The sequence below is a fragment of the Dicentrarchus labrax genome, unplaced genomic scaffold (assembly GCF_905237075.1).
Source record: "Dicentrarchus labrax unplaced genomic scaffold, dlabrax2021, whole genome shotgun sequence".
Taxonomy (NCBI): Eukaryota; Metazoa; Chordata; class Actinopteri; family Moronidae; genus Dicentrarchus; species Dicentrarchus labrax.
This window is the reverse complement of record NW_026136719.1, coordinates 7,637,275-7,665,121: the sequence shown is the minus strand read 5'-3', so window position 1 is coordinate 7,665,121 and position 27,847 is coordinate 7,637,275. Positions and strand designations below refer to the sequence as shown.

The window sequence follows — 27,847 nt, the reverse complement described above, 5'->3', positions numbered from 1 at the left end:
CCAAGTCACAATAGTTACCAGCCACGTAAACGATTCAAACGGTTCCTATTCAGGCTCAGCAGTAAAACAAGGAGAATGTGTCACAACACGACATTGTGTTGAAATCAATCATGAGTAATATTTCAATGTGTAAACACTTCAATTGGCAGCACTCTTTGCAACTTTAATCCCAACCACACTGCAATGTGAAAATCCGCTGTTTGGTCAAAGCCTCCACACAGTAAAAGTATTCAGAATATTATTATTGTTATTATTATTATTGGTAATATAGATTACTAGACATTTTCAGAAAACTTGAGGTGATAAATGAGACTTCATCTTCAAAGTTAATGTTTAAGATTTGACTTCAGTCTTGTGTTTGTGCCTTTTGATAACGTGAATGAATGAACGACTCCTTTGAATCTGCATTGTGAAATATTTTAATGAGAGTCACTTAATATGGGAGCTGTGGTCAGGGGCCCCAACCCGTCCCACGCACGCCCATGAGCAAGTAGTGAACCCCCCTCAGATCCAGTGGAGCGGTCCTGCAGCTCAGAAAAAAAGGGAGCTCCTGATTTGGGAGAGTGAGAATGTGATTAAGCCTCCTTCTCCCTGCAATTTCCCCTCCAGGCCTTCTTTTTTAATCGGCTCACCTGCTTAAAGACGTAATAACAATTACACTGACGTCAGAATACACACACACACTAGTCAGAAGGCATTCTCTTTCTTTAGTTACTGCTTTGTGAGGTGTCAAGGTGGTGAAAACAACAACAAAAAGATGATGTTGTTTACAGTAAGGAACAACCAGATTTGAAAAGTCTTTAAAAGGTCTTTGACCAAGATATACATATATTTATACATATATAATAATTCCAGAAATCAAAGGTATAATAAAATTAGAGTTTGTACAGAGTTTAGATCCAGGGAGTAAAGCTGTTTTGTGTGTGTTTGTGTGTGTGTCTTTTTCTTTTTATAAGGTTTTATGAGTCATTGTAAACATCTGTCCTTGCACTGTACACCAGAGTGTGATTTGGGAGTGATTTTTGTGTTTTCTTTTGTGAGTGTGAAAGAATCCTAAAGCTGGTACATGTTTGGAACTGGACAAACACTTCCTATGAAACATAACAAAGAGACTGCTCTCCTCCTAGCTCCTTTATTTATCTTCTTCTGCTGTGACAAATGTATCATTGTTTAGTTGTGATAGTGAGCACGTTTTAATTTAATTTAAATTTAATTTTTTTTTTCATGACACAGAGTGCAAGTTGTGTGTAAGGAGTAAATGTGCCTTCTTGTTATGGCGTTACTGCTGAATATGTGTGTGTGTGTGTGTGTGTGTGTACACATCTCTACAATTAAGTCCAGTGCATGTGTATGCAACATTTACAGCAACCAATATTACTGTTCTATCTTAATTTGTTGAAATCTTACAGTGAGAGAAACGTCACCAAGCACCTGCAAACTGGGTGTACATGTTCTGCTCCTGCACTTTTATTAGGTGGAAATGTTTTCAGTAAAACCAGCTGATCTTACTGTTAGTAGTTTTCAGACATACACCGCACATAACACTAAATAAATACAAATCTACAACAATTTCTTCACACGCTCTGTTAGGTCAAGGAAATATTCAGCTATCCTGAACTGAAAAGAAGATTAATGTGTTCAAAATGTGAAACTCCTTTGAATATGCCATTAAGCTCAACTCCAAATTTACCCCTGCATAACTGTTTTTTTCTCAATTTAACAACAGATGACAAAGAGATACAAGTTGTGTGCATGGAGTCAGTGTGCGTCCTTCACATGTAGGAGTGTGTGTGTGTGTGTGTGTGTGTGTGTGTGTGTGTGTGTGTGTTACCTTTTACTTTACACTTTTATTTCCTCTGTTCATGGGTGTTTTCTTAAAATTAATGTAACTTAATTTTACATTTGATCTCATTCTGCCTTATTTGTCATGTCTTTTTTCTTTTTCTATTCAAACGTGTCGTAATGTCTATGGAGTATATGCAAATAAATAAATAGGTTTAAGAAAAAGTAAATCTCTATCCCAAGAATGACTGAATGTGTTAATGTTAAAGTCACCCCATTTGCTTTGATTATAAAAGGATTTCCAATTTAATTGTATGCTGTTAACTGTGTGTGTTTTGTTTCAGAAGATGCTGTGTTTCAATATTAATGCTGCTTTTAACTATTTATACTGCAGCTTTAAAATAAAAGCAGTGTGTCCTTGTTGATTTTGTATGTTTGCATGATTTTGCATGTGTGCCATGTGCAACGCTTTTAAAAACTTGTAATCAGTGCAATAACACAATGGAAATAAACATTAATAAAACCCTGTGAAAATTATGTACTGTTTTGTTGTTGTTGTTGAATCTGACAGATACAACTACAGAATGTAAAAAAGTGTGTTTTGTCCTGTAAAAGCCAACAGATTTTAATAAGTAAATTATGTGTAGCAATTGTTTTATAAATGCGATGTTCTTCTTCTTGTACGTGTGTGTTTTGTCCAATAACAGACACACTGCTCTCATTGTACATAGTTGTATATCCCTCCCACTTCCCACCTCTTTATCATCAAGGTCTCTTCTCAAAAATAATGTAGTGCTGTCCACCATGTTGTGTGATTTGAATATAGCCCTATAGTTTTAATGCACATTTACCTACCAGCTGTTGTTTGTATGTTTTCTCAAAGTCACAAGTCAACTCCTCTCTTGATATTTTTTTTTTCAATGCAACAGTTCATCCACCTCATTCACACTCGCTCACATGTGGACATCAGGTTGACTGTACATGCCTGCAGCTTCTTTTGGTCATGATCAGCAGCTGGTCCATTTATGTCCGAGATGGCCCTTTAATCTAAATTTCATTCAGGTTCCTTTGAAAGCTTAGAGCCAACAGTTGAGACTCCTGTTTACCATTGCTGCATTTCTATTTTTAGATGCAATACTCTTATGTAACGCTCACTCTCACATTATGGACCACTGCTGTCTGCTCCACTTGGCTGAATTGCGTACTCCCTGTGTGTGTGTGTGTGTGTGTGTGTGTGTGTGTGTGTGTGTCTGTGTGTGTGTGTGTATCTTGTACTAAGTTTGATTCAATTATGTCTTGCAACTTCTATGATGTAAAAATAAATTAAAAGGAATGGAAACAAACATACATACAAGGCTAAGCAATAATCATGCACTGGGCAAACTGTAAAATTAGACATTTTACAACAAACACAAAATATCTAGTTCAAGAATAATTCTGCATGATGCAGTTTTGCACACTGTTTTATTATTTACACCCCATTTCGGTCCCTTTGCTACACTATAATTCTTACAGTTTCTCAGGGTGAATATGCCATATGTATTGTGTTAACAGATCCCTAAGTGAGACCTATCTACAGTTGCAGTATTTCCATAAAAACAATAACACATGAAAGAAAGGAAGTTTAATGTTATAATCTAGTTTACTAGTTTTTACTAGAACAAACCCAGAATTAACTAAAACACACCAGGGGTGTGAAATTGGCACTAACTTTTAGGTAAAGAGACACTTTGTACAGTAATAGAATACTGAGTGATAATATAATATCCACAATTATGAATGGCTGGAATTTCATATTGGATTTTTGTTGATTCATTTTCTAGCAAGGTATTTTAACCTACTCAAAAAACAAAACAATACAAAACTCAAAGGTTAATTTGTCATAACCTGTAAAACGTCTGAAAACTGATCAGATCCCTGTGATCTATAAGCCAGTCTGTAATACACCATCAGTGAACAGTTTGGAAAATAATATTTAACACCAGCAGGCATAATAAATATAGTACATAACTCTTAAGTAAAGTGGGATATGAGAAATTATAAAACATTTACAGTGTAAATAGTGTGTTCAAAGCATTTTCCCCACAAGGTTCTAAACACAGTCTGCAGGTTTGGCTTGATAATTTAATGCAAATAAATCATGATGCATGTACAATAACACACATTGCTATTGTAAACGAGGTATATACACTTTCATGGTGGAATAATGGGTGCTCAGAGGCTGTCAAAAAATAATTATAAAGAAATAAAAAGATATTTTAATGAAACACCCATAACATAAATTCAGAATATCAGAATATAGAAACCACCAAAACCTCTGGGAAAAAGAAACACACAAACAACAGTGTGAAATTGTTGGACACTTGTGGAAAAGGTATGTGCAAAAATAAAGAAGATAAGACGAGAGTGTAAGGTTCCAGTTCCCGGGAATGATACACAGTGTATCGTTGAAGGTGGAGAAAAATGGTAAGCAATTGTGAAAATACATGTTCCAGATATTTCATATGATGAAGGCAAAGCATAGAGACAACTAATGAGAGATAGAATGAAGGATTACTAAAGCTGCAGAGGTTGTGGGATGAAGAGGCAAATATGTAAGATTGCAAACAATGGGATGTAGGCCTTTGTCAAAGGAGGATCGGGAAGTGTCTCATTCGTAAGATAATGCTGTTAAATAAATCTTTGAAACCACATTCCTTGCAGGGTGAAAGTGGATGACTGTAAAACATATTATTAGTTTTGAATCAGAAGTAAAACACACAAAGGCCTATTAAATAAGAAACTTTAAAGGAAAAAAATGATAGAAAAGCATAAGTTGTTAAACAACAAAACAGCTCGGTATATGCCACATCACACACACTTAACATCTTCACAAACTACGGAACTGATGAGGGACGAAGGAGGACTGTAACAGTAGGTGGTAGTAGTGCTCTAATTTGCTGTAATTCGCTATCCACGGCGCAAACAGAAGAAGAAAATGAGCCAATCACAGAAAGCCAAGGGGATGGTGCGGTAGTGTCCAACACGGAAGTGGCATCTTGAGTCATTTTTTGGACGCGTGTGTGTGTGTGTGCACCGTGAGCGCTTCGTCTTCCATTAACACAGATATCAAAAGTCCAACAGCCAACAAGGTCGGAGCTGCGTGCGGTGCGGGTATGTGGTCCAGCGGAGAAGCAGTGTTACGGGCCGTGGAGGCGCCGCTGTTCTGGCTCGGTGCTCTCACAGCGGCCTGGATCTCCGTGTGCTCCGTGTACCGGCTCCTATCCGGGATCAAGCTGTGGGTGCTGGGCAACGGACGGCTTGTGTCACCCGCTAAACTGGGGAAGTGGGCAGGTGAGAAACTGTATGAGGCACGATAACGTTACCGGTTTTTTGTTTTACAGTTGAACCGTAGGAGCTTTATTTGCAAAGAAAGAGCGAAGTAATAAACCAAAATATAACACAATGAATTAAACACGAACTTTAAGTCTAAGCTGTGATTATTATATTTTTCTTTAAACATGAATCCAACCTGCCAACATATAAGAAGATATAACTCAATGCTTTGTGTCTGTAATCCACAGAACTCACAAGAATGTTTATTATCAAACATAGTAAAGAGTAATAGAGTACATTCAACTCCAACTACTACTGCATTACTGCATCATCTCTTCTGTAACTATTTCATCACATCATTCATTCATTGTCACATTTTTCCAACTTGGCTTGTTGTTGTGTGTTTGTGTAAAAGAGAAATCCAACGTGGAGCATTAACAGCACTGTTCACTGACCTCTTCTGGCAGAACCTTACAGTCTGTTATATCTGATGTATGCAGCAGCTCAGCTTTTGACAACCTTAGACTAGTATCCAGTTAATTTAGGCAGTCATACTTTGATTTAGTGTTTTCTTTTTTGTAGCAGTAGCAAATAGCATCTTATTAACTATCTTTTAAACTGAACTTTACACTTTAAGCCTTCAAATTTCATGGTCTAACAAACAAATATTGTTCGGCTGTTCTGTAGATAACCCATTGAGCAATGAAGGCCAAGCCTTAGACAAGCGTGCCTGAGGCAGAGGAACTGCATTAAGGAAAAACGTACTGCTTATAATATATATAGCCATAGATAGTATTTACAGTGTTCCTGCAAAAAAAAAAAAAATTTTTACCACTTCACAAAGTAGTTTTCTTTTAGATACACCATCAATGTGAGAGCATGGTTCAATCATTTTCACAATACATATTTAGTGATTGTGTTATGCTGAACTTCAGTATATTGACAGCTGTTTCTAATATTCTGCCCCCCTCAACAATGCAAATCTGGGGAAAGAAAAAATGAAAAACACTATGACCTCGAGAAATAAATATATTGTTGAATTTTCCACATTTTGGACAATGTCAACAATAAGAGGACATTATAAACTTTAAGCTGTTGTATTGGATTGCATTGCATTATACAGATGTACCTAACAGTGGCCACTGAATGTCTAATACTAGCAGGCACATTTTCTTTAATTAAGTCCTTTTTACTTTTTGTCCAGAACATCTTGTCATGGGCAACCTGTACTCTGCTGTTATGCTGTGTCACAGCTGTCTTGCCTAATAAGTGTAATGGTTCGTAGAGGTGATTGTGAAGTCTCCAGTCCTCTGATATTGTTTCAGCACATACTTGGCACACATTATGGCTTCTTTGTGCCAGCTACAGCAGACTACAGTGTTAGTCTGAGGTAATTTTAACATGAAATAAGGAATGGGCAGAGAATGATCATGCTTTTGTCCTCTGGTGTGAACTGTAATAAATCTTGTGATTGGATTACAGCTCGAGGGGATTATCAAATCAGACTGAATGCTGTCCATCTGTCCAGCCTGCTCACTGACGGAAACTTGAACCTTTGAACAGACTGCTGGGATTGCTTTAATGTTGGCGAGTCTGGTGGCCAAAGTTCACATGTTAATACAAAAACCTGTTAGACCACAGGTATTAGAAGTTTTTTGAACGGTGATTAACCTAGGCTAAAGGTTTTGGAAGAGCTCAACATCTATCATATAGTAGTTTGTGAAGAAATAGGACATATTTTAAAGGACCAGTGTGTAGAATTTAGTGGCATCCAGCAGTGAAGTTTCAGATTTTAACTAACTGAACACAACTGGCGTCTTTGACGACCTATGAGAACAGGCTGTGAAGTATGTAGGAGAAACTACGGTGGTCGCGAAAAGCACAAAAAATGCAAAAGTTTGTCCGTTCTGGGCTACTGTAGAAACATGGCAGCTCAACATGGTGGACTCCATCGCAGGCGACCTGCAGCATCTGTCCCAATCACAAATGGAAACATACCCTAGAATATTATATTCCATTTACTAATAGATCCTCGTAAATGTTACACACTAGACCTTTAAGTCAATTTAGGTAGTTATATTACACTGCATTGTCAGTATTAATCACAAGATTAAGAACAAAACACTTGTTAACAGTCTGTTTGTGGGTACGATTTCCATCCATTTTGTGTATTTATGCTTATATTTGGACAGTATTTTATCATTTTTATCACAGTCTTTTCAACCTGTTGAGTCACAGTCACATTGATCTGCTTTAGAAACAAATGTTTTCAGGCTGCGAGCTGAAGTCGCCTTTGATCCGTTCGTGTGCAGCTAAAAATGGAAACGCGTCAGACAGGTTTTTATTTTTGGATTACACATGCAAAATGATTCAGAATATCCAATGAGGCAAAGGAGCCCGTTGGCCTCGGCTGCTGCTCTCATTCACAAACTTTGTCTCAGTGAAGTGAACTTGATTGAGAGGACGGCCTGATTATGTAACGAGACGAGAGCCATTCATAAATGAGACGCAGGATCCCTGGGATTCTGGTTCACTGGTACCCTCATCTCACTTTTGTGAGTGTGAGTGTGAGTGTGAGTGTGAGTGTGAGTGTGTGTGTGTGTGTGTGTGTGTGTGTGTGTGTGTGTGTGTGTGTGTGTGTGAGAGAGAGAAAGGGAGTCTGTGGCAGTATCACAGAGAGCCATTGTAGTGGTATCCTAATCAAATGGCGTCTTGCTATCTGAGACAATGCTTCAATTATTCATAATATAGCTGCCTTGTTATATTTTAATAATAAGACAGCTGGTTTATAAATCAAGTTCGCAAGATATTCACATGTATCTAAAAAGAAAGTAACAGCTAATTGTATACCTCACAATCCTTCTACAGGTGCTTCTATAATGACATTATATGGCCACATGATGATGTAAATTTACAATTTATTTTACACCCTTGCAAATATATACAAAATCAAATCTAATTTCCTTAGTCATGATGTTTTTCCCATAGATGGCAATCTAATACACATATGGTGTAACATATGTTACACCATACAAATATAAGCTGTACTCATACGTGGTTCGGCGCTAGGGCCCTACATTTAAATTGCACTGTGTGTTATGAACCTGATCACAAGCCTGTTGGTGGTACAAACTAACATCTGTCTAGATTATTGGGGCTTTGACATTTTTGTGTATTCAATTATGTACACATTCCAGTGGTTTTATTATTATTATTATTATTGTACTACTAGTGCTTGGTGCAATGTCACATTAAATAAGGGCTGCAACTAATTATTATTTTCATAATGGATAAATCTGCGACTTTATTATGATATAAAACAGCAAATTCTCACATTCGCTAAGTTGGTACTAAAGAATTTTTGCCATTTTAAGGATACAACTGATAATTAATAATTAATCAATTAATTGACTAAAAGTTTTGCTTAATCAATCACTGTTAGGGCTGGACCTTAAGAACATTTTTATTGATACCATGAACAAATGAACTATTATTTCTACAAATACATCCATAGCGGAGAGAACGTGAGTCTGGAAGTAGGGCAGGTCTTTGGCTTGTCAGAAAAAATTGGAAAATAGGATAAGTTTCTTCTTATGTCTTCTTTTAGGTGCAGAAGATGTAAAACGGCGATTTAGTGCCAGTCCTCCAATTATATTCAAGAAAATGATGTTGGCTACCAAATGGGGACACATAGTAGCACTATCATCAGAATACCTAGTCAGTCTAACCTACTTTTGTAGAAGACAGCAGTTCCTAAAATAGACCTTGTTTTATTTGACTGAAGGGAACATGCACTCAGCTGTAAAAGCTTTTTTTTTTTTTGTTCTGACTGCAAAACATTTCATTCTTAAAACAACTAAAAATAACCCGGCCTATGTTTCCCTCATCATTGTGCCTGCAGACTCTCCATCACTCTCCCCTCCTCTTCCCTGTGCTATTTTTAGTTGCCCCCAGGATCCCCCATGTTCGTGTTTGTCATTTTCTCTCCTCTTTCCTCCCCCACTCCCTCCTGTTTGGCTCTGCTGCAGCCCGAAAGGATGCTTGGCACCTCAGCATCATCTGTACTCAGGAAGATCACACAAAGGGGAGATGGGTACAGCAAAGGGCAGATAGACAGATGAGTAAGAGAAGGAATGAATAGTATTGTCAAAATAACAAAATATTTGCTTAAAATAAACTTTATTACCTCTGCAGGGATATTTGTATTACACATTGCGATAACAGAACAAACAACAGTTCATGAAAACTGCAACGGTCAGGTGTGTAGTGCTCAGCAATATGATGATTATTGTAATGAAAAATCCCATACATTAACAGTATTAATCTTTATATATTCTAGGTCTGTAAATAAATAAATATATATGTGTGTGTGTTTTATTTGATTATGGATACACTAAGCTAATTTGCCAGATCGGTCTTGATGCTGACACTGACCTTCTGTCACAACAGCCTGCCAACTCAGTTTTTTAGTGACACAGCAATCCTTGGCCTTACATAACCTTACAGAAAAAAGAATCCAAATGCATTCAGTGAGATATACGGTATTGGATTGTTGCTCTGTATTGGCAGATACCCTGAGTTGAATAGGTGCATTCCTAGTTTAAATAATATAACAAGTGTAACTGAAAACACAAAGCAGTATCTTGCTGTATTCATACCGATAGAGTAAAAACAGCGTAAAAACATGTAAGAGGATAATAATTACAGAAGCCTATGATGTAATTATGGAATGATTTCTGAAATACTCTCAATGAAAAAAATGCTTTTAAAAATGAAAAACAAAATCCGATTCCCCTCATTCACTTCAATGAGAACACTGCATTGGTGGTGCCGATGCAGAAAACACAGGGTCTGTGCTAATCAATGCAACATCATCCAGCAGCACTGGCCAATCAAATACATCCAAGCCCCCGTTCTATTAAATTACTTGGTAATGTAACCAGTGTAATTCTACAATTGTCCCACGGGGGATGCTTTTTTCTGTTTGTGTGTCACAGGTTCAATTCCAGCATATAAAAACACAATGAAAGCTGTAGTATAAAACAATAAGTCCTTAAATTATCCTGAGCCTGGCAGCAGACCATAAATACCCAACGTAACATCAAACTACACTTCTTTGTCAATAGTGTTCTAATCTTTAGTTGACCAAGACTGGTCTCGGGTACTTTTTTTTTAGTTTTTCTTGAATAGAGAGTGTGTTGATGCACCTTGTAGTATTTAATGAGCCAACGAGTCTAAAAGCCCCGCTAGCAGACCCTAGCGGCTGCGTTGCTCAGTGCACCCAGCCAGACTGATGTGGTTTGACCCAACCAACCCACCAGTATTCCCATCTTAAGTGCACTTTACTCACACAAGTAGGTCACAATGCAAAAACAAAGGGAACAAAATAACATTAAAATAAGAACAGAACAAAAATTACACAATTGACACGTACAAACACAAGATAAAGAACAATACATAGGTTTATACGAGGATAAGATGAATGTTGCTCTTTAAGCCGAGCTTTTCAGGTTACACAGGGACATATTGTAACGCCCCGACTCTCAATCCCACTCCCCATCCACTTTTTGTTATATTTAGCCAGAGGTGTGATGAATAGTTCCTTCTGAAAGATGGGAATTGCTAAAAATAGGCCCCTGCTGCTGCTGCTGTTTGTGTCAGGCAGTTCCAGGGCATCCGTTCGCTCGACTGCTACTGATGACAGAGCCAGAGACCTAACTTTCCCTCTCCCTCTCCCTCTCTTTGTCCTCCTTATTCACCTCGGCTGCTCTCCATGTACCTCGTCCTGCAATACATCTGTCTTCCCTGACATTCAGCCCTTCACCCTTGAAAGTCACTTTATTTTATTTTTTACAAAGCTTTTTTGTGCTTGGCCATCCTTGGTGGTTTTGTACTGCACTTCCCAGGGATCGCTTGTCAGTCAAACAGTCCATAACTCTGACATCTTTGTTATCGATTTCTGTGGTGATAAAGTTCCTGGAGGTGGTGCTCTTCGTCTGTTCCTCTACGGTGGCTAGCACTGCTTTGTTTCCCTTAGTCTTCATCTTCATTCATCTTGATTTCACACCAAGGGAGATCAAGAAAATACACCTCCATTCATGAGTCTGCAATGTGAGAATCAAATTTGCAGCTCAAGCTAACAGCTTGTCGCAGACTACAGTGAGCTCTCATTGTGAAGGTGTGGTCGGACACTAAGCTAATGTGCTGCAGGGAAGTCTGTTCAACCTGTTTTCTGGCCACAGTTTGAAGGATAAATACAAATATACATTAAACGTGTGGCTACTCCTTTATGTGATAGTGTAAATGTCAAGGTGAGGGTATGTAGACAGCTCTGTCCACATACTTTTGTCTAATTTTGGTCCAGGGCTTTACATGGTTTGGGAAAGTCTCCTTATCTCCAATTAAAGAAAACCTACGAGGACAGTGTGACTTCCTTTTGTCAGTTTAAATGAACCAGCCAATTGAACCCCAGTTTTATGTTCATGGAAAGAAACTATGGCAATAGATAGTAAATATGGAAAGGCATATCTTGCCTTGTGTTTTTATATCTATCATTTAGAACAGTATATACCTTGTCCTGCTAATTCAGTCTCTATATGTCCTTTGTTTCCCTTTTAGTTGTGACAGGAGCCACAGATGGGATTGGAAAAGCTTATGCGGAGGAGGTAAGACTCCCTTTACTCTGTACATACAGAGTCCCAACTGAAACAAACACATACTGATAACAGATTTTTTTAGAAGGGAAATGTTTAAATTCTGAGATGTGAATAATTGCTGGTTTCGTTAATCCTCTATGACAGTAAACTGAATACAGTCCATCTGTTTAAGGACACCTTGGGCTTTGGGAAACAGTGATCAACATTTGTCACCATTTTCTGACATTTTATGGACCAAACAACTAAGTAATTAATGAATGAGAAAAATAATGCAATAATAATAATAATGAAAATAAGTTAGTTACAGCCCTAATAAAATCATTCATTAAAGGTGTGCTTGTGAGTTTTCTACCTGTAATGTGGGTTTTGTAAGCTTGAGCCTTTGTTTGTATTTGCACTTCCATGGGTGTGTCTGAAAATACAGTTTTGTTGCTGTAATCCTACTTCTAAAAACGTGTTGTTCTTGTTGATTTACTGGGGGTTGTGGAGGCCCGGAAGAAACGGCCATTTGAGTAATGCAGAACTATTGGACGCCGGGTGAGTTGGGAACCTTCCTGAGCACAAACTGACCTGAAGGTGATTGAAGTTCTGTTGCACACTCGTGCAACAAGATTGTTTGCCTCTCAGCTTGTGAAGTTAGCTCGATGGATCTGACCGCACAAACTTAAACCTTCCAACAACAAAAAATAAATCTGCTATGACCTGAATATACAGACGATCAGAAATTACAGGTAGTAATCAAATGTAAAAGTTTATAAAGCTAGGATTACAGGTACAAAACTCTATTTTCAAGCACGCCTATCTACAAACACTTGTTTAATTGACTTTCTGAATAAAAGACGTTGTTTCAAAAAGATAATAGACCAATCATCATCACTAGAGGCCAACGTAATTAAGTGCTGTGCATTATGTGTTGAAGTACACAAGTGTTGCCATTGTTGAAGTGTTTTTTTGTTTGTAGCTTGCCCGCAGAGGTTTTGCCATCGTTCTGATCAGCCGCTCTCAGGAGAAACTGGATGACGTTTCCAAGGCGATCTGTGAGTTTTCTGCATGTTTATTTCATTTATTGTTTATGTTTTAAACATGCAGTGTAAATGCAGAATAAAATGTTGCCTGACATGGGGAACATGAATTGAAAGGGAAGATTGTTTTAGATAAGTTTCAAGTAAAATCGCAGTAAAATACAGTGTGTAGCTCACTATATCTACTATTAAATCCATCAGTGGAACTAATCCCATATTTTACAGTCAAGGGAAATCAGCAGTACCTGTGGTCCAAAGGCACAAGACTAATATAGTGTTAAGTATGACAGCTGCTAGACTGGAGTTCAGTCGTAATGATCCATGCAGCTCTATGGCCTCATTTATCCCAAACCTGAAATGTTGCATCCATATTGCACTGTGTGATAGTCCAATAGGGCTAAATGACTAACGACTAAATTATATTGCATTGAATTGCATGTTTTTCACAAGCGGTCCTTTTATTGAGTGGAGATTCAGCTGGACTCTTATGCTTTTGGTTATGAGGCAGTAAAGCCTCCTGCTGGAGCTGAAAGTGAATCTGTCCAATTAAATGAAAGCTACCTCTTAAGGGAGGGATATCCTCATTGATGATGAAGGATTATTTCACGGTTTAATTTTTTTTTCTCTCTCTGCTCTTCCCTTTCCAAATGACTATTTGTTAGCAATGTGGTAATTTGTGAATGCTTTACACAGCCAGTACTGACTTCTGGAATCTTTTATTGTTTTTATATATGCAAAATTAAAATGTATATGCATATTTGTGCCCTCAGCGAGCAAATGTGGTGTGGAGACTAAAACAATCGCGGCAGACTTCAGTGCTCTGGATATCTACTCTAAGATTGAAGATGGACTTGCAGGACTGGAGATTGGAGTTTTGGGTAAGACTGCAGCAGGTGCTTATGGACCTCACAATCCATTATATTAGTTGGTCATATGAGATGATAAATTCCGTCCCAGGCATGGCCTATAGATATCAGGAATGTGGTGTAATACACTATGCTAAGTGTAAGTTTTTCATGTAATAATAAAGGTTAATTTATCCTGGCTTCTTCAGCCCTTTGCTGCCCTCCTAAGATTGGAAAGAGCAATGACACTTTGAGCTCAGTATTACAAAAATGTAATCCTTTTTTCATCCATCAGTTTGTCAATTTATGAAGTATTTTGATTGTGACAGTGCTTTTCTTCTTTTCTTTTTTCTTTTTTTAACAGTGAACAATGTGGGAATATCCTATTCTTACCCTGAATTCTTCCTCAACGTCCCCAATATCGACTCTGTAAGTTGGTAACTCTGTAAAGGTTTTTTATTATTCTATTTGCCATGAATGTATAAATGATTATATAATACAGACATATGCATGGAATATAAGTGGTAATAATAGCTTATAGTTTGTGTCATTTAGTTTTTTTATATACATATTATTTCAAGAAAGTTTGATCAGTCTAGCTCCACTAAAAACTGGAACATTTCCAGTTAACTGTATAGATAGTTTTACAGGTCAGCTCCTTCCTTTATGAATGTGAGTTGAATAGACAACAGGGCCGACAACATGCAGATAGTTTCAGACAAAGTGATACTGCACAAAGGTGGCCAGCTGAGGAAGACCCAAATATTGTACTTTTATCTTAACTGGAAAATACATTTGTAATTGCTAACATATTGTAATTACAGTATCTTGATTACCAAAAGAACGGTAACCACAGTTGGAAAACAGCAGACAATGCAAAAGCGTGTAACAGTAGCACAAGTAGATAAGAGTCATAAAGTCAGCAAACTGACCCAGTGATGTCTGAGCAATGTTAGCTAAAGTGTAGATTTATTGCTCAGGAGTTTAACTTTTCATTTGTATGAGAATGTAGGTGCTATCTCCTCTTTCAGAAGTTACATAGTGTCGCTTTAGGGTCAACATCCTTTGGGATTTCAGGAAATATCTTGTGCAAAATAATCTCAGGATAACGTTGATACCTGCAGTTGTACTTGAACGGATACAATTGTCTACATTTCTGGACAAATATATATAACTCCATACACAAACACACCAGCCTCAGTGTAGTGATGCTATTCTTCTTCTTTTTTTCAGTTCATCGACACCATGGTCAACATTAACATAATGTCAGTGTGCCAGGTGAGTGTTATTATTTTAAAGCATTGATGGACTGGAGGCTTTTTGACTCTGATCAACAAAAATGCACCCTTTTAATGTCAAAGAGAAAACAAATCAAACTAGTTGCATAAGTATTTCCCTTTCAAGGCGATATTTAGTAGAGGCAACTTTGGCAGTGATTACAGCCTTGTGTCTATGTGGATAAATATTTCTGCTTTGAACTTGTGGGCGCTGAAAGTTTTCCCAATATTTCAAAAACTGTTCAAACTAGAAATAATTAAAAATGTTTTAAGGAGTGTGAAAATGTTCTCAAATACTCTTACAGAGTCAATTCAGAGACAATTCAGACAGACATTATCTAAAATAAGTATGTCTCACTGTGACATCTCTGGGTTGCCTTTTGAGTGATTAAATTTGCCCAAGTGCATTCAAATGGTGATATAGTTTGAGACGCTCTGTCAGGTAGTCCCACAGAACAATAAAGACACACACACAGACACAACACAGTGACATAAAGCATAGTAAGTCACTTCCGCCCCTCTTCTCTGTGTTCTGCAGTTCCCAGAGCAACAGCTAAAGTCCGCCCACTCTTTTAGCACTTAATTTATGTCATTCAATATTTCTTTAAACTGCTCCCTCTGCTATCATTATCATTCCCTTTCTCTCTTTGTCTTCCCTCCCCGATCACCTCTCCACACAACCCACACACGCAGGTTTACAAATATGGATGTACACCTCCACACACTTCTCCACAGCCCACACACATTAATAGACTGTTTTTTTTTTTGGTCTATCACTTTTATTGTTTCACACACTTGTCACATTCTCTCTCTCTCTCTCTCTCTCTCTCTCTCTCTCTCTCTCCCTCCCTCTCCTTTGTTTTTTCCAGATGACACGTCTGGTTTTACCTCGAATGGTGGAGAGGTAAGTTTGTCTGACAGTATTTGTTAATATGTTGCTGCTCTCTGTTAATCTGTAGTAATTAAGGCTAGCCTGGGTCTGTGCAGAGATAAAAACATGCCTACCAACACACCTAAAACTCACTAATGTTACATCTCGTTTGTTTAGATCATGGCTTAGATGGTAGAGCGGGTCATCTAGTAATCTAAGGGTTTCTGGTTCGATTCCCGGAGTGAACAAATAAGCCTATCTCCTAAAATGTCAAAAATAAAAATTTTATATTGTCGTTTTGCATAGATTTAACATATTTTGATCATCAATTCCATCAACTGATAGTACAGAAACTGACCAGTGCAGCGAATAGACCTAAAGGGAAACAAAGCTCAATGAAAGATTGAGTTTTAATCACAAATTGTAGCTAACAGATCTACACTAAAATATGTTCATTCAAATTTCATGTTATACTTGACTTTCAAATGGTTTGTTTTTCAATAGCTATATACAATAGTTTTAATGAACAGAACTATTACTTTATGGAAAATGAATGATTCATGTGCCATCTATAATTTTGTAATTGTAATGTCTAATATATCATACACCTAGCACCACAGGCTGGAGCAAAAATATCCTCAGATTGCAAACATTTAGGGGTGGATGTTACTGTATCTTTGATCTTATCAATATCCACCAGCTCGTCTTTGATGTACAACAAGAGCTGTTTCTGTTCAGCGTGCAAGCAGACATAGCACCATCTTCTCTTATCGTTCTGGGATTGATCTCAGGAAATTGTTTGTTGCATGTCGCCCCTTTCTCTTGTACATTCTGTTTGTTTTCAGTGTAAAGTAGCATATGCTTATATTCCTGTGTTCCCAGGAAGAAGGGGGCCATCCTCAACATCTCGTCTGCCAGTGGGATGTACCCTGTTCCTTTCCTTACTGTCTACTCTGCCTCCAAGGTAATTGTAATACATTTTTTATGACGTTGTCCTCAGTCGTTAACTGAAGTGTTCTCTATAGCTGCATCCCAGCATCATAAATGGTTTACATCTCAACGTATACTGCGGTCCACGAGGACAGATCCATCTTTGTTCTCATGTTATGAATTATTCTGTCTGATCTAGCAACATATATTGAGGCAAAACTTAAGTAGTGATGACGATGGAAGTTAGTTCAACATTTATTTTAGGTGTAGGGATAAAGGGTGGGATCGTCTTTTTTTCATATTTGCTGTTTTAATTGTTGAATATAAATAAGTCGCTGACTAACTCAGGTCCCGAGGTAGTGTACCAATTAAAAATGTTTATAGGAGCATGTGGCATCGTAATGTTTTATAACCGTCTCATGTGTGTTTGTTAGCTTAAAAACAGCCTGCTGTTCACAGTTTCAACTGATTAATTTGCTGGTTTCTTAATACTGGGTCATGTTTATCTACTAAATGCCGGTTTCTACTATGCAAGTTTAAAAGTGCATCTAAAATCCATCTAGGGTGAATCCTAAGTTTAATGCACAGTTTAATGATCATCTTAGTTCATTACAGCTCCCATTAACATTGTGAAAGTACATTGTACATTAATTCGGTGCACATATTTCTTCTCTGCTAGTTTTTGCACAGCAGATTCTGTATTGAATATGTTTTTATCCCTCTGAGAATGGAAATCCCATGGCTTTTTGGTGTTCAATGCCATCTGTTTCTCACTGGAATTGAAGTTTTCGCCTTAATGACTTGCCTCTATCTTAAACAGGCATTTGTGGACTTCTTTTCACGAGGACTGCAAGCTGAATACCAGAGCAAAGGCATCATTGTCCAGGTAAATCATGAACCGACCGTAGTTATTCTGCTGCAAGTGCACAGGGTTTGGATTGAGCTTGGTGCTTTGTAACTATATTTAAAAATTCTATTTGAAGGAAGACCCTTTTGTTGGCTTAATAAAAATAAATCTCACCACCGTCAGTACTTTAGCAAGCTTTGAAACTAGACACATTGTTCATTCCTGTAATTCCTTATTTTTGCCCCAGAGTGTTCTGCCGTTTTTTGTTGCAACCAAGCTGAGTAAAATCCGCCGACCTACGCTGGGCAAGCCCAGTCCAGAGCGCTATGTTTCAGCTGAGCTCAACACTGTGGGGCTACAGACCCAGACCAACGGCTACCTTCCCCACGCCATTATGGTAAGTCTGGGTATGTAATACTGAAAGCAAAGAGCCAAAGGTCTCATGTAAATGCATTCTATTTATTGTTTTCACTCATTCAGATTTTATCTTCATTTTGATTTCCACTAAAACCTCTAAAATATTAAATTAACTCTCTCTGAAATGTTCACCCATCAACCAAAGTCAAGCTGAAATGAGTTTGATTGGAGCCACAATCTATTGTAATACGTCAGCTGTCAAGCAGTCTCTCTGTAGAACGAGGTGAAACACATTGCAGGCTGCTGAAGAGCCTGGATTTATGTAATTATGTCTTGAAACAACATGATAGCTTGACAAGTACAGTTCCTTTATACAATACAGAACGTTATTCTTTCTCTACCTGTTTTTATTTAATGCCTGGCAGTAACTAACAATGCTTGCTTTTATGGAGACCGACATTGGAAGCTAAGAGAGGACCTTTACTGTTTTGTCATCTGCGTGGACACTAAACTGACCACTCAGAATGACTCAAGATCTGCTGAAAGTGCTTCAGCCAGTTGGAACTTCTCATCACACTGCAGGCCAAATCTTCCTCCGCATATTGTAGGGAATTTATGTAATCAGCCTGAACAACTGAAATGTACCTTGAGTATTTGGCAGGTAGGGGGAACACAGCTGGAGCATATAACACAACTGGTTTCTCTGTAGATGTAATAAATCTGGTACAGCGCTACACTCATTACAAAAACTGAGTCGTGTTACAGGTAGTCGAGGTATCTCGTGGCAACAGAAGTGAAACCTCATCAGGCTGTAATTTCACTTTATACAAAATAACTTCCTACCTGCTCAACTCCATTCACTAAATTAATTTTGTGTCAACAGTTGCTAAAGCATCTGTCAAAAGGCAAACATCATCTGAAATAATGGATGACATGCTCCACTACCTTGCAGTATTGTCTGCATCCTAACACTGTAATTACTCTGTAGTGACACGAGCATCAGAAATGAAACGGAAACGCAAATTTAGTTCAGACGCTGTCTTTTTTTTTTTTCTTCTTTTTTTTAAGGTTACAGAGAGCTACAGTCATTTTCTTCTTCCAGTTCCTTCATGTTGTGTTGGATACTGTTGAACTATGTGATCTGGATATCAATGATCGTGTTTATTGACATACGTATAAATAACCACGCCATCGATTACAGCACACAGATGGTCAATAAATCAAATGAAGCCATTGTTGATCCTGTGCAGTCAACAGATTTTTTTTGCAGATATCGTGAACTCAGCACAGATCTTTACTGTCATCAGCCCCTATATTTCACTAGACCACAAGCTGCAGGCAAGTGGTGTGTGCTCTGATTATCTTAAAAACCCCTTTCCTCTCAAATGTGCAGTACAGCTCTGCCCGTCTCCCAGTATTAATCCACAATTCACCAATATCAAAGCAAGACGGCTAGAAAGCTGCAATCTGCGACCTTCGTCTTTGCTGTACTTCATTTTTTTAAATATTTTTTGGTTGCACAAGTAAGATGCCATGGTAAATGACCTACAACAATGAAAACTAAATGGATATGAAAAGCGAGAGTGCTTATAAAGAGTCCCCCTATCAAAACAAGCTCAAATTCAAGCCCAGGTTTTTGTTGGGTCAAACAAAGTGTGACCCAATGAACATTTCTAAATAGCGAGAGTGTTTCTAAACACAGTAAATGTGCCCTCAACCATGTCTATAATTCAAATTAATTTTGGCATTATTGTATCCACCTTGGATTTAATGATAAGTCAATTTATCAAAATTCAAATTTTCTGGAGATTAGCATGAGAAATGAAAATAATACAACTGAGAGGAAAGCTATTAGTAATTAACTGAATATGGTGTAATAGTAATCCAATGAAAGAACCATTGATGATGCTTCATAAAACCTCTCATTACTTAAAAAAGGATTTAAAACAGTGGGGGGGCTCTTCAACAGTTTCAACTGCCACGCTATTGTCTGGAAAGCTGTTAAACCTAAGTTACCTGACATCATGGGTAAAGCAGAAAATGACTTGAAAGTTGTAATTTGAACTGCCTACTAATGCTCACCACTGGTAATAAGATGACTATATTTTATAACTAAGTTGTTACAATTCAATTGTCTTTTTATAGCGCCAAATCATAACAAAAGTTATCTCAAATAAAAACCAAAGCTTGATGTGTGCAGCTGCTGTAGAGACTTAAAATGCCTTTAAGTTTGGCATTATTTGAGAAGAGCTTAGGCATTAAAACTGAACAATTGGCTGAATTTTCCTTTGCACAAACTTGCTTGCCACAGTTGTTGCTCCTGTGGGTTGGAAATTAATAATGAATGCTAATCTGTTATTTGTAAATGCCACCAGCTGACCATGTAATTTCCCCTATGTAGGGCTGGGTGTCTACAGCTCTGCTCCCTGCCAAGATCGTCAACAGCTACACGACGAGGATGCTTTTGTCCCAACGCGCTCGTTACCTCAAGAAGCAGAAGCAGGGATAGATAGATGGGCAGCGGCTGGGAGCGGCAGCAACAGACAGAGGGGACCAGCTGTGTTAATGACTCGTCCGACTACCATCATCATCATGGACCAAGAAGAGAAAACGTGACAGTTTCTGGGCAACACCTCAGTTTCCCTCCCTCTGATACTCTCAGTCATAGATGATGTGAGACAGTATTTGGCCACGGTTGCCGCTACATGTATTCAATCCAAACAGTTGTGTGAATAAATAAAACGGTGCTCTTCTGTGAGTGATCAGCTTTAATAAATTGAACACTTAACATGGAAACTAAAAACAATTTCCAAAAAATACCCATCTGTCTGCAAAACGTGATTGAACATTAAGCCTTCGTGATAAGGGAAGCATATCGATAATTTGGATGTGTCCGAAGTCGGAGGCCTCTGTATGTTTGAGTCTCCTGTGAGTACGCGGGACAGCTTTTAACTGTGTGGTCTAGCTTAAAGCTATATAGTCGAACAACGGAGGTGGTACTCCTTTGTGATAATAGCTTTCTTAATCCCTCATTCTTTGGGATCTTTTTTTTTTTTTCATTTAACATCAGAGGTTTAAAAGCACTGAGATTTACACCTTTCTCCTTGAGCACCAACTCAAAGTCATTTAAGATGAATTGTTTGCTTTTATTCTTAATATTTTCTCTACCGACGTGCTGGTGAGGGAACAACGTGTAATTGAATCAAACTACATTTCAACTGTAAAAAAAATAATTGGGGGATCTGTAGATGAATAGCCAGCACAGAGGGAAACGGTTGTGGTAATTATTGAATGTTGTGCTATGTTTGCATACTAAATTGATTTTACTGTTCCAGAAAAGTTCCAGAAAGTTCTCTCAAGATAAAGTTAAACCCTAATAAGTAGGTGGTTTGTTCTACATTAATCTCAATGGTTTCGCATGTATACTAAAACTCTAAACCAAACCAAATGTATACAAGACAAACCAATGAAATGGTGTCAAATCTCTGATACACTTATTTGACTTTCTCTTTTGAGAACTACATGTATGTTGAGTTTGTGTGTTTTTGGCAGTAGTAGTTTTTTTAATTTAATTTGTCTCTGCTGAGATAACATCTTCAGATTATAATGTATTAATTTACTTGGTTTCACTCATTATAACTATTTAGGTGCAGCAGCCGGGGACCAACTTCACTTCTTTTGTCCAGGTTAATGGTAGTGGGTATTAGGTGTATTTCTCATTACTGGGATGCATGTAGTTTGAGGTGAAAGCAGAGCAAACCAGATCATTATGGTGTCCATAGAAAACTGCATTGTGTTTGTCCTTTCAGCCATAAATAAAAAATAAGGTAAAAAAAACTTCCAGTCCTTTGTCTTTTTCTGCTTTGGCTTTGTATAGTCTTCAGTTCAACGTAAATGCCGTATAAACCTATATTTTCTGTTATCATTTTACAACCAGCTCATATGACTTCCTTGAGTGATTTTACCATTATTCGTCATTTTCACAGTCCATACAAATGTGTTGCTTTTACACATTCTGCCTCTTCCCTCCCAAACATTACTGTCCGGTTCCCATGCCAACAGTTTCTGGGAGATTATTCCGGTGCACTGGTATGGAAGCTGCGGAAATGTGTCATCGCTGACAATGTAGGAGGGTAGAGGAGCTGTGTGTGTGGAGGGATGCCCAAAGGAAGAAAGGAGTGGGTTGCAGAGATGTATATAAAGAGGAGCTTGGTGGTGCTCAGAGTCCACGGCTCACTCAGACTCACACACACATTGACACACTCTGGGATTTCATAGCAGAGTTTTAGAGCGAAGAGCACATTGGAAAAAGAGCAAAACAGGATCTCTCAAATCATCTCTCATCAAGCAGAGCCCTCAGGACTGAATATTAAACAGCTCTCACTGATTGAGTATTGTATTTCATATTCTTTTTTCTTCATCTTTTCCTTTGCATCATCTGTACCAAAACTTGTGGAAACAGCAGAACAGACACACCAGAGATTTCAACAAAAGGCTTTAAATCCTACATCCCACGCCAATCTACTCTAAGCTTCACTCTCCACAGCTCATCATCCTCACATTTGGGCCACTGTTCACCATGGCGACCAGCATGGACACGCTCCCTGCCCATCTGCTGCCTTTGGTGATGGAGGAGTTCCCCCAGTCTCTGGCCACAGCTTGTGTCTGCAGGGCTGGACAACGTGAGCCCCGCCTCCGCTGCGTACAGTGTGGCATCATCGAGGAGGAGGAGGAGGACTGCTCCACCCTGGAGGAGGACCAAGCCCAGCGGTCCTTCCTGCAGACTGTGGAGAGCCTGAGGAGGAGCACCAGATGAGCTCCTCCAGAGGATGTCCTAGCATGACTGTGACGTGTTTGACCTATTTGCCTTCCCTGCGACCAGTCTGGAGACCAACAGACGTCAACAGTATTACGGATGCAGACTGTGCCTGCTTAAAACCTCTGTCATGGTGATATTTTGGTAAAGCTGTTACCACTGGTGGACACCATATATGGCGATGGATGGAGTCGAGTCACTAAAGAACTGTGATGGAGCGTTTCTAAGATCTACTCGAAAGATGCTTGCGGCAAACCACTGTTTTGCATATTTTATTTATATTTTAAAATAAATATGCTTGTTGTATATTGATTTTCTGCAGTGTATTACTTTCACCCTGTCAAGTTGTTAAATGATTTACTTGGTTGCTTTTTCATAATGTTTTTATTGCCTGCTCCTATGATTTTGAATTGAATATATAAAAGCTGATGTTCTAACATTTATTTGGTGGTCTGTCTTCTCCATTATTTAGGTAAAAATCTGTTGACAATGTTGACAACTTTAACACACTTTTTACATCATTTACATTTACTTATTAATGTTGCTTGAAATCTAACACTAGAAGCTATGATTTTTAAGGGGAGATGTTGGCTTACAGAAAGCCATTGGAATCTTTCAGGCCTTTCCATGTGGTGGCACTATTGATACACTTTTTTGAGCTAAATAGCACAAACTATACTGTACTACACAACAATCCTTCCTCCCAGTCCAGCCTAACTGCATATTTGCACCTGCAAGGTGTAAATTCTCCCTGATTTGTCCTTATGTAACTGAACCATGAGTTTATTTTACCTTTGATTGTTATTCGAGAAACAAACAAAAGACACAGACATGAATCATGAGACCACACCACACCACTACAACACATTAATCTCCCAGCTATCATGCAGTGCCCTCCATGGGCCTTAAATAAAGACTAAATTTCACCCTTTACATGGATTCTTTTTTTTTTTTTTTTTTTTTTTGTTCTAAATCAGCCCTCTTGCGACCAATTAATTCCCGCCGTGTTTACTGTCATCAAGATGCTTTTTTGCACAGTCAAGCTTTATGTCTGAATCATCTCTGATTCACTGTGACACCTTTCTGTTTTGAAAGGGAAAAAGAAACAATTGCAGCGATTACAGGATGAATGAGCAGTTGTGTGAATCAAGGATATATTGGATTTTTTTACCATTTCTTGATGTTTTTCAGGAAATAGCAGAAAATATTTTTGAAAAATACGCTCTGCAGATGTCTGCTCCATAAATGAATTCAATTCCAGATACTATATGCCAGCTGCAGCTTGTATAATCTTTGGTTTTTATGTAAATATCTGCATCTTTGTGAGGGATCCTTTTTGAAGAATGTGCATGGAAGAGAACAACTCTTTCATTTCTGTTGTCTTTGTCAGTTAATTCCGTGATCACTGCAGTGCTGCTGAAGTCAGAGGCTTTTTTTTATCTTGCCAGAGCTTAGTGTGATCCAGCTGACTTGAGTCCACCACTATTTTGTTTAATCATTTATAAAAACCTAATTAAAATTTCATTAACTTACAAATAAACCTACTTTAGCAACAAATCATATTTTATCAACAAGACTGCATCATGTTTTTTATTAAACTAACTAGGCAAACAAGTTCTGGTTAATATTTAGACTGGATAATTCCACTGCCGTTACTGACTGTAGGTGCACTGATGCACAGGTACGCTATTGGAAGCAATCTCCTCAAGGAACCCTCGTATTGTTGCTGAGTCATTGAATTTGGTTTTAAATGACACTTGCTTCTCATTTTCAGCTGTGGTATTTTACACCGATTCTTAACATCCATCTCTGTACTCGCAAATTTCTGTTCAGGAGCTTGAGGTTGCTGGAGTGTATCCCAGGACAGGTCACCAGTGTGTTACAGCACAGACAGGCAACCACACTTACGCTGACAACTACAGGCAATTTAGAGGTGCCTGTGGGAGGAAGAAACCCACACAAATACAGGGAGAACATGCAAACTCTGCACAACTCTTTCTGGGATGTGACAAAACTAATATTGGTTTTATTGAAGCATTTCTGAAAAAAGATTTTTGTTCAGTGTCCTGAGATGTCCTACTCCCCAAAATATCCACTTGTGGGACTGGAAGCACACGGTACACACACACACTACAGCTGCAAAGCACACTAAGCTACCCTGCATGCTGCAGGCTTTCTTGAACTTTCTCTCCTATATTAAGGTACGGTTTTGAGCATTAGGGTTTTAAAATGATCGAGGATATCCCTCAGCATGTCCATGCAGCTCTGTGGAATGCTGTTTCAAACAGGTAATTGGTAAAAAATAAGAGGCTATAGTTATTCTACATTTTCTGAAATGATTGGTCAGTAAAGGTTGCATGACAGGAAGGCATAAACAAATGTAACACATTTGCCTCTGTGTTAGAGTACTGCGGTGATCATGACTATTATTTCATAATTTTTCTTTTCTTTTGACTATACATGTCAACTGGTCTTGGTTTAAAGGTTACAGTATATCCTTTTATTGTGTCACTATGCCTAACAGCAGTATTTTGTAGAAAAAAACCACCAAGCCTCATATAAAATGATGATTGTATAAAAATCATTGGTCAAAATATTGATAAAAATTGGATATTAGAAATGGTTTGCTAAATTATAAAGGCCAGAAGTGGTAGTACAGAATAAAGAATCATTTGGAAACCAAAAGAGCCGGCTCTTACTGCTGAGCTGAGCTAAATGACCTGGCTCACTAAAAAAGAGCTGGCATTTCCATCGCTAGTTAGAGCTTTTGTTTTTACTTATTTCAGTTAATTAACAGTAAACTCTTTCAGTGGTTCCGCTAGGGTTCGCCAAAGCTTTATGGGGGGTCGAGAGGCCTTATTGATTTTATGGTGTGCTAGAAAACTATACACAGTAGGCCTATATCTCAGTATTGGCTTCAGTTATGTAAAGAAGAGTAAATGTAAAGTAAATTGTCTAAGAGAACAATGGCTAAGCATCAGGGACAAGAAAACATTGAATTAAAAAAAAAAAAAAGCCTATTAAGTCTGTACGATTGTTAAAAATTATAAAAAAAATATACAATACAGACAGAGAAATGTATAAAAAGTTCTCTAAACGGGAAAAAATCTGCTCAAAATGTATCCAAATTACTTGTTTTAAACAAACTTGTTGCAGTTATTGAGTTCACTATTTGGCTTCGTTGTACATTGTATTGTGCTTCAGTTTTGAATATAATATAAAATATTAAAATATGTCACATAAGCAGGGGTCATCAGTTTATAAAGTGATAGAAAAAGGGGTCCTTTAAGGAAAAAGGTTGGGAACCACTGGAGTATCCTACAAAGTGAGCCTCTGAGCCAGTAGCAGCTTCACTCACATGATGAGATACCCTGCTGGTCGTGACCCTTATATTAAACTTTACGGCGGGTTTTTTAAACTACCATGTCTCTACCTGTTGCTGTTGCTGAGCTGCTAACTTGCCAACTCTCCTGTGCTCACTGCTGTCGTTTGTGTGCCATTTAATTAACCAGCTAAACTGCTAAAAGTCCGGTAATGTTGCCTTTAGGACAGCTTTGTGGAGGAATAGTCATGTTTTCTGCTTCTGCTGTTGCTGCTGTCCCCAGTCAATAACATTTGTTTGTCACGCTTTTTCAACTGTTGGTTTGTCGTTTGTCATAACTGTCAGACAGATGGGAGATGTTATGTCCTGCTGTGGATTTTATAACACCAGCAACTCGTCAGCTTTTCTCAGTTGCCCTTTGTTTCTGCATCACTCCATCAAGGTAAGATTTTCTGCTTCTGTTAATGCTGAATGGCCTTGTGTTTTTGTGCTTGGTTACGTTAGCTGAAAGCAGTACAGCTGCGAGGCTCGCCTGCTGCTTCATCTGCTGGCTTTGCTTTCAACTGGCTTTCATCTGTTCTTTTCGCTACCTTTCTGTATGTTTAATGTTTGAACTGGCTGGCTTCTCTTTGTTGAGCTTATTTTTTATTTTGGTTGCTGTTTGGCATGTTTATTACAAGTCTCATGCAACTGTTGATTTATATAGTAATGAAATATGAATAATTATGTTATGGGTGGAAGTGATCTTTTGTGTATTTTCCCCTAAGCTGGTTACTGCTGTTGTTTCTAAAGGGTTTCATATTTGTTCAATACACATGCAAGTCCTTGCTGAATCTGCTTTTGTCTAGGGCTGCACCATATGGTAAAAAAAAGTATATTGGGATTATTTAATTACGATTATTCTGCAATTATTCAGCGATTGTGATATGATTCATGATTAGTGGGAATGATAATTTTTGCAATCACACTGACATTTGTTGGGGTGTGTACCAAACAAACATGTTTTCTTACATCTGGAGAACTGGAGAAGATTTTGAGGCCAGGAAACGAACATTTTTTGCAGCTTCTTGTGATTTGGCTGTCGCACTTGGCCATATTGCGATTTCGATAGTGTTGCCACTAATTGTGCAGCCCTACTTTTGTCACTAGCACGACTCACATTCATAATTCATCCACTCACTTCATATTCAGTGACCAGTATAAAAATCAGTAGGTCAGTAAAATTGGTTAATGTGACAAATGTTGATACTATTCTTCACATCATAATTATACCTAAACTACTGAGCTATACACTACTGCTTCATTCAGTCACACTCATTGTATATCCGTGTACTGATCTACTCATCTGCTGCTTATCACTATATTTTATATAAAAAGATTGTCTCCTACAAGCCTGAGGTTTTGTGACTTTAATATGTAATTCACAATTATCTACTGCATAGCTGATATATCTAAGCCTGCTGCTGCACATCCGGTGGACTGCTGGGTTTAGATTTATCCATTTCAATTCAATAAAAACTATATTCTCCTTGTGGTCTCAGGTGCCTAGCAGGGAATGTGTCTCATCTTATGATCCAATTTAAATAACTAGATGATGGTCTAAACAGTCTGTTCACTCCTTTAAGCCAAAGGGGACCTATTATGCTTATTTCCAGCTCTATATTTTGATTCTGGGATTCCACTAGAGAGGCTTTGCGTGATTCACAGGTCAAAAACATCCCTATTTATCTTATACTGGATTTATTAAGGGAGAACTGGATATAGCGTTGGAGGCGGGGGTCCATTTCATTCCTATGCAAGCTGCTCA

General features: G+C 38.1%; 1 protein-coding gene and 1 long non-coding RNA gene across 3 annotated transcripts in view; both read left to right on the top strand.

Moving 5' to 3' along the window:
• Positions 1-2,319, top strand: part of LOC127351424 (uncharacterized) — a 5,951-nt gene extending 3,632 nt beyond the window's left edge. Inside the window, exon 2 of the long non-coding RNA XR_007880898.1 lies at positions 1-2,319. This exon is cut by the window's left edge and continues 374 nt beyond it. This is a non-coding gene — a long non-coding RNA (uncharacterized LOC127351424).
• A 2,467-nt stretch (positions 2,320-4,786) lies between these two features.
• On the top strand, positions 4,787-21,580 carry hsd17b12b (hydroxysteroid (17-beta) dehydrogenase 12b). Of its 2 annotated transcripts, none has more exons than XM_051378941.1 (11): positions 4,787-5,115; positions 11,716-11,762; positions 12,715-12,790; positions 13,546-13,653; positions 13,985-14,049; positions 14,854-14,898; positions 15,767-15,801; positions 16,651-16,732; positions 17,519-17,584; positions 17,793-17,952; positions 20,304-21,580. In XM_051378941.1, the coding sequence occupies exons 1-11, from the start codon at positions 4,938-4,940 to the stop codon at positions 20,516-20,518; spliced, it is 1,077 nt and encodes a 358-aa protein (XP_051234901.1). In that variant the 5' UTR covers positions 4,787-4,937; the 3' UTR covers positions 20,519-21,580. The 2 variants fall into 2 exon arrangements, with proteins under 2 accessions (XP_051234901.1, XP_051234903.1); XM_051378943.1 differs by having other exon boundaries at positions 4,789-5,115; positions 17,793-17,942; positions 20,304-20,721.
• The last annotated feature ends 6,267 nt before the right edge of the window (positions 21,581-27,847 follow it).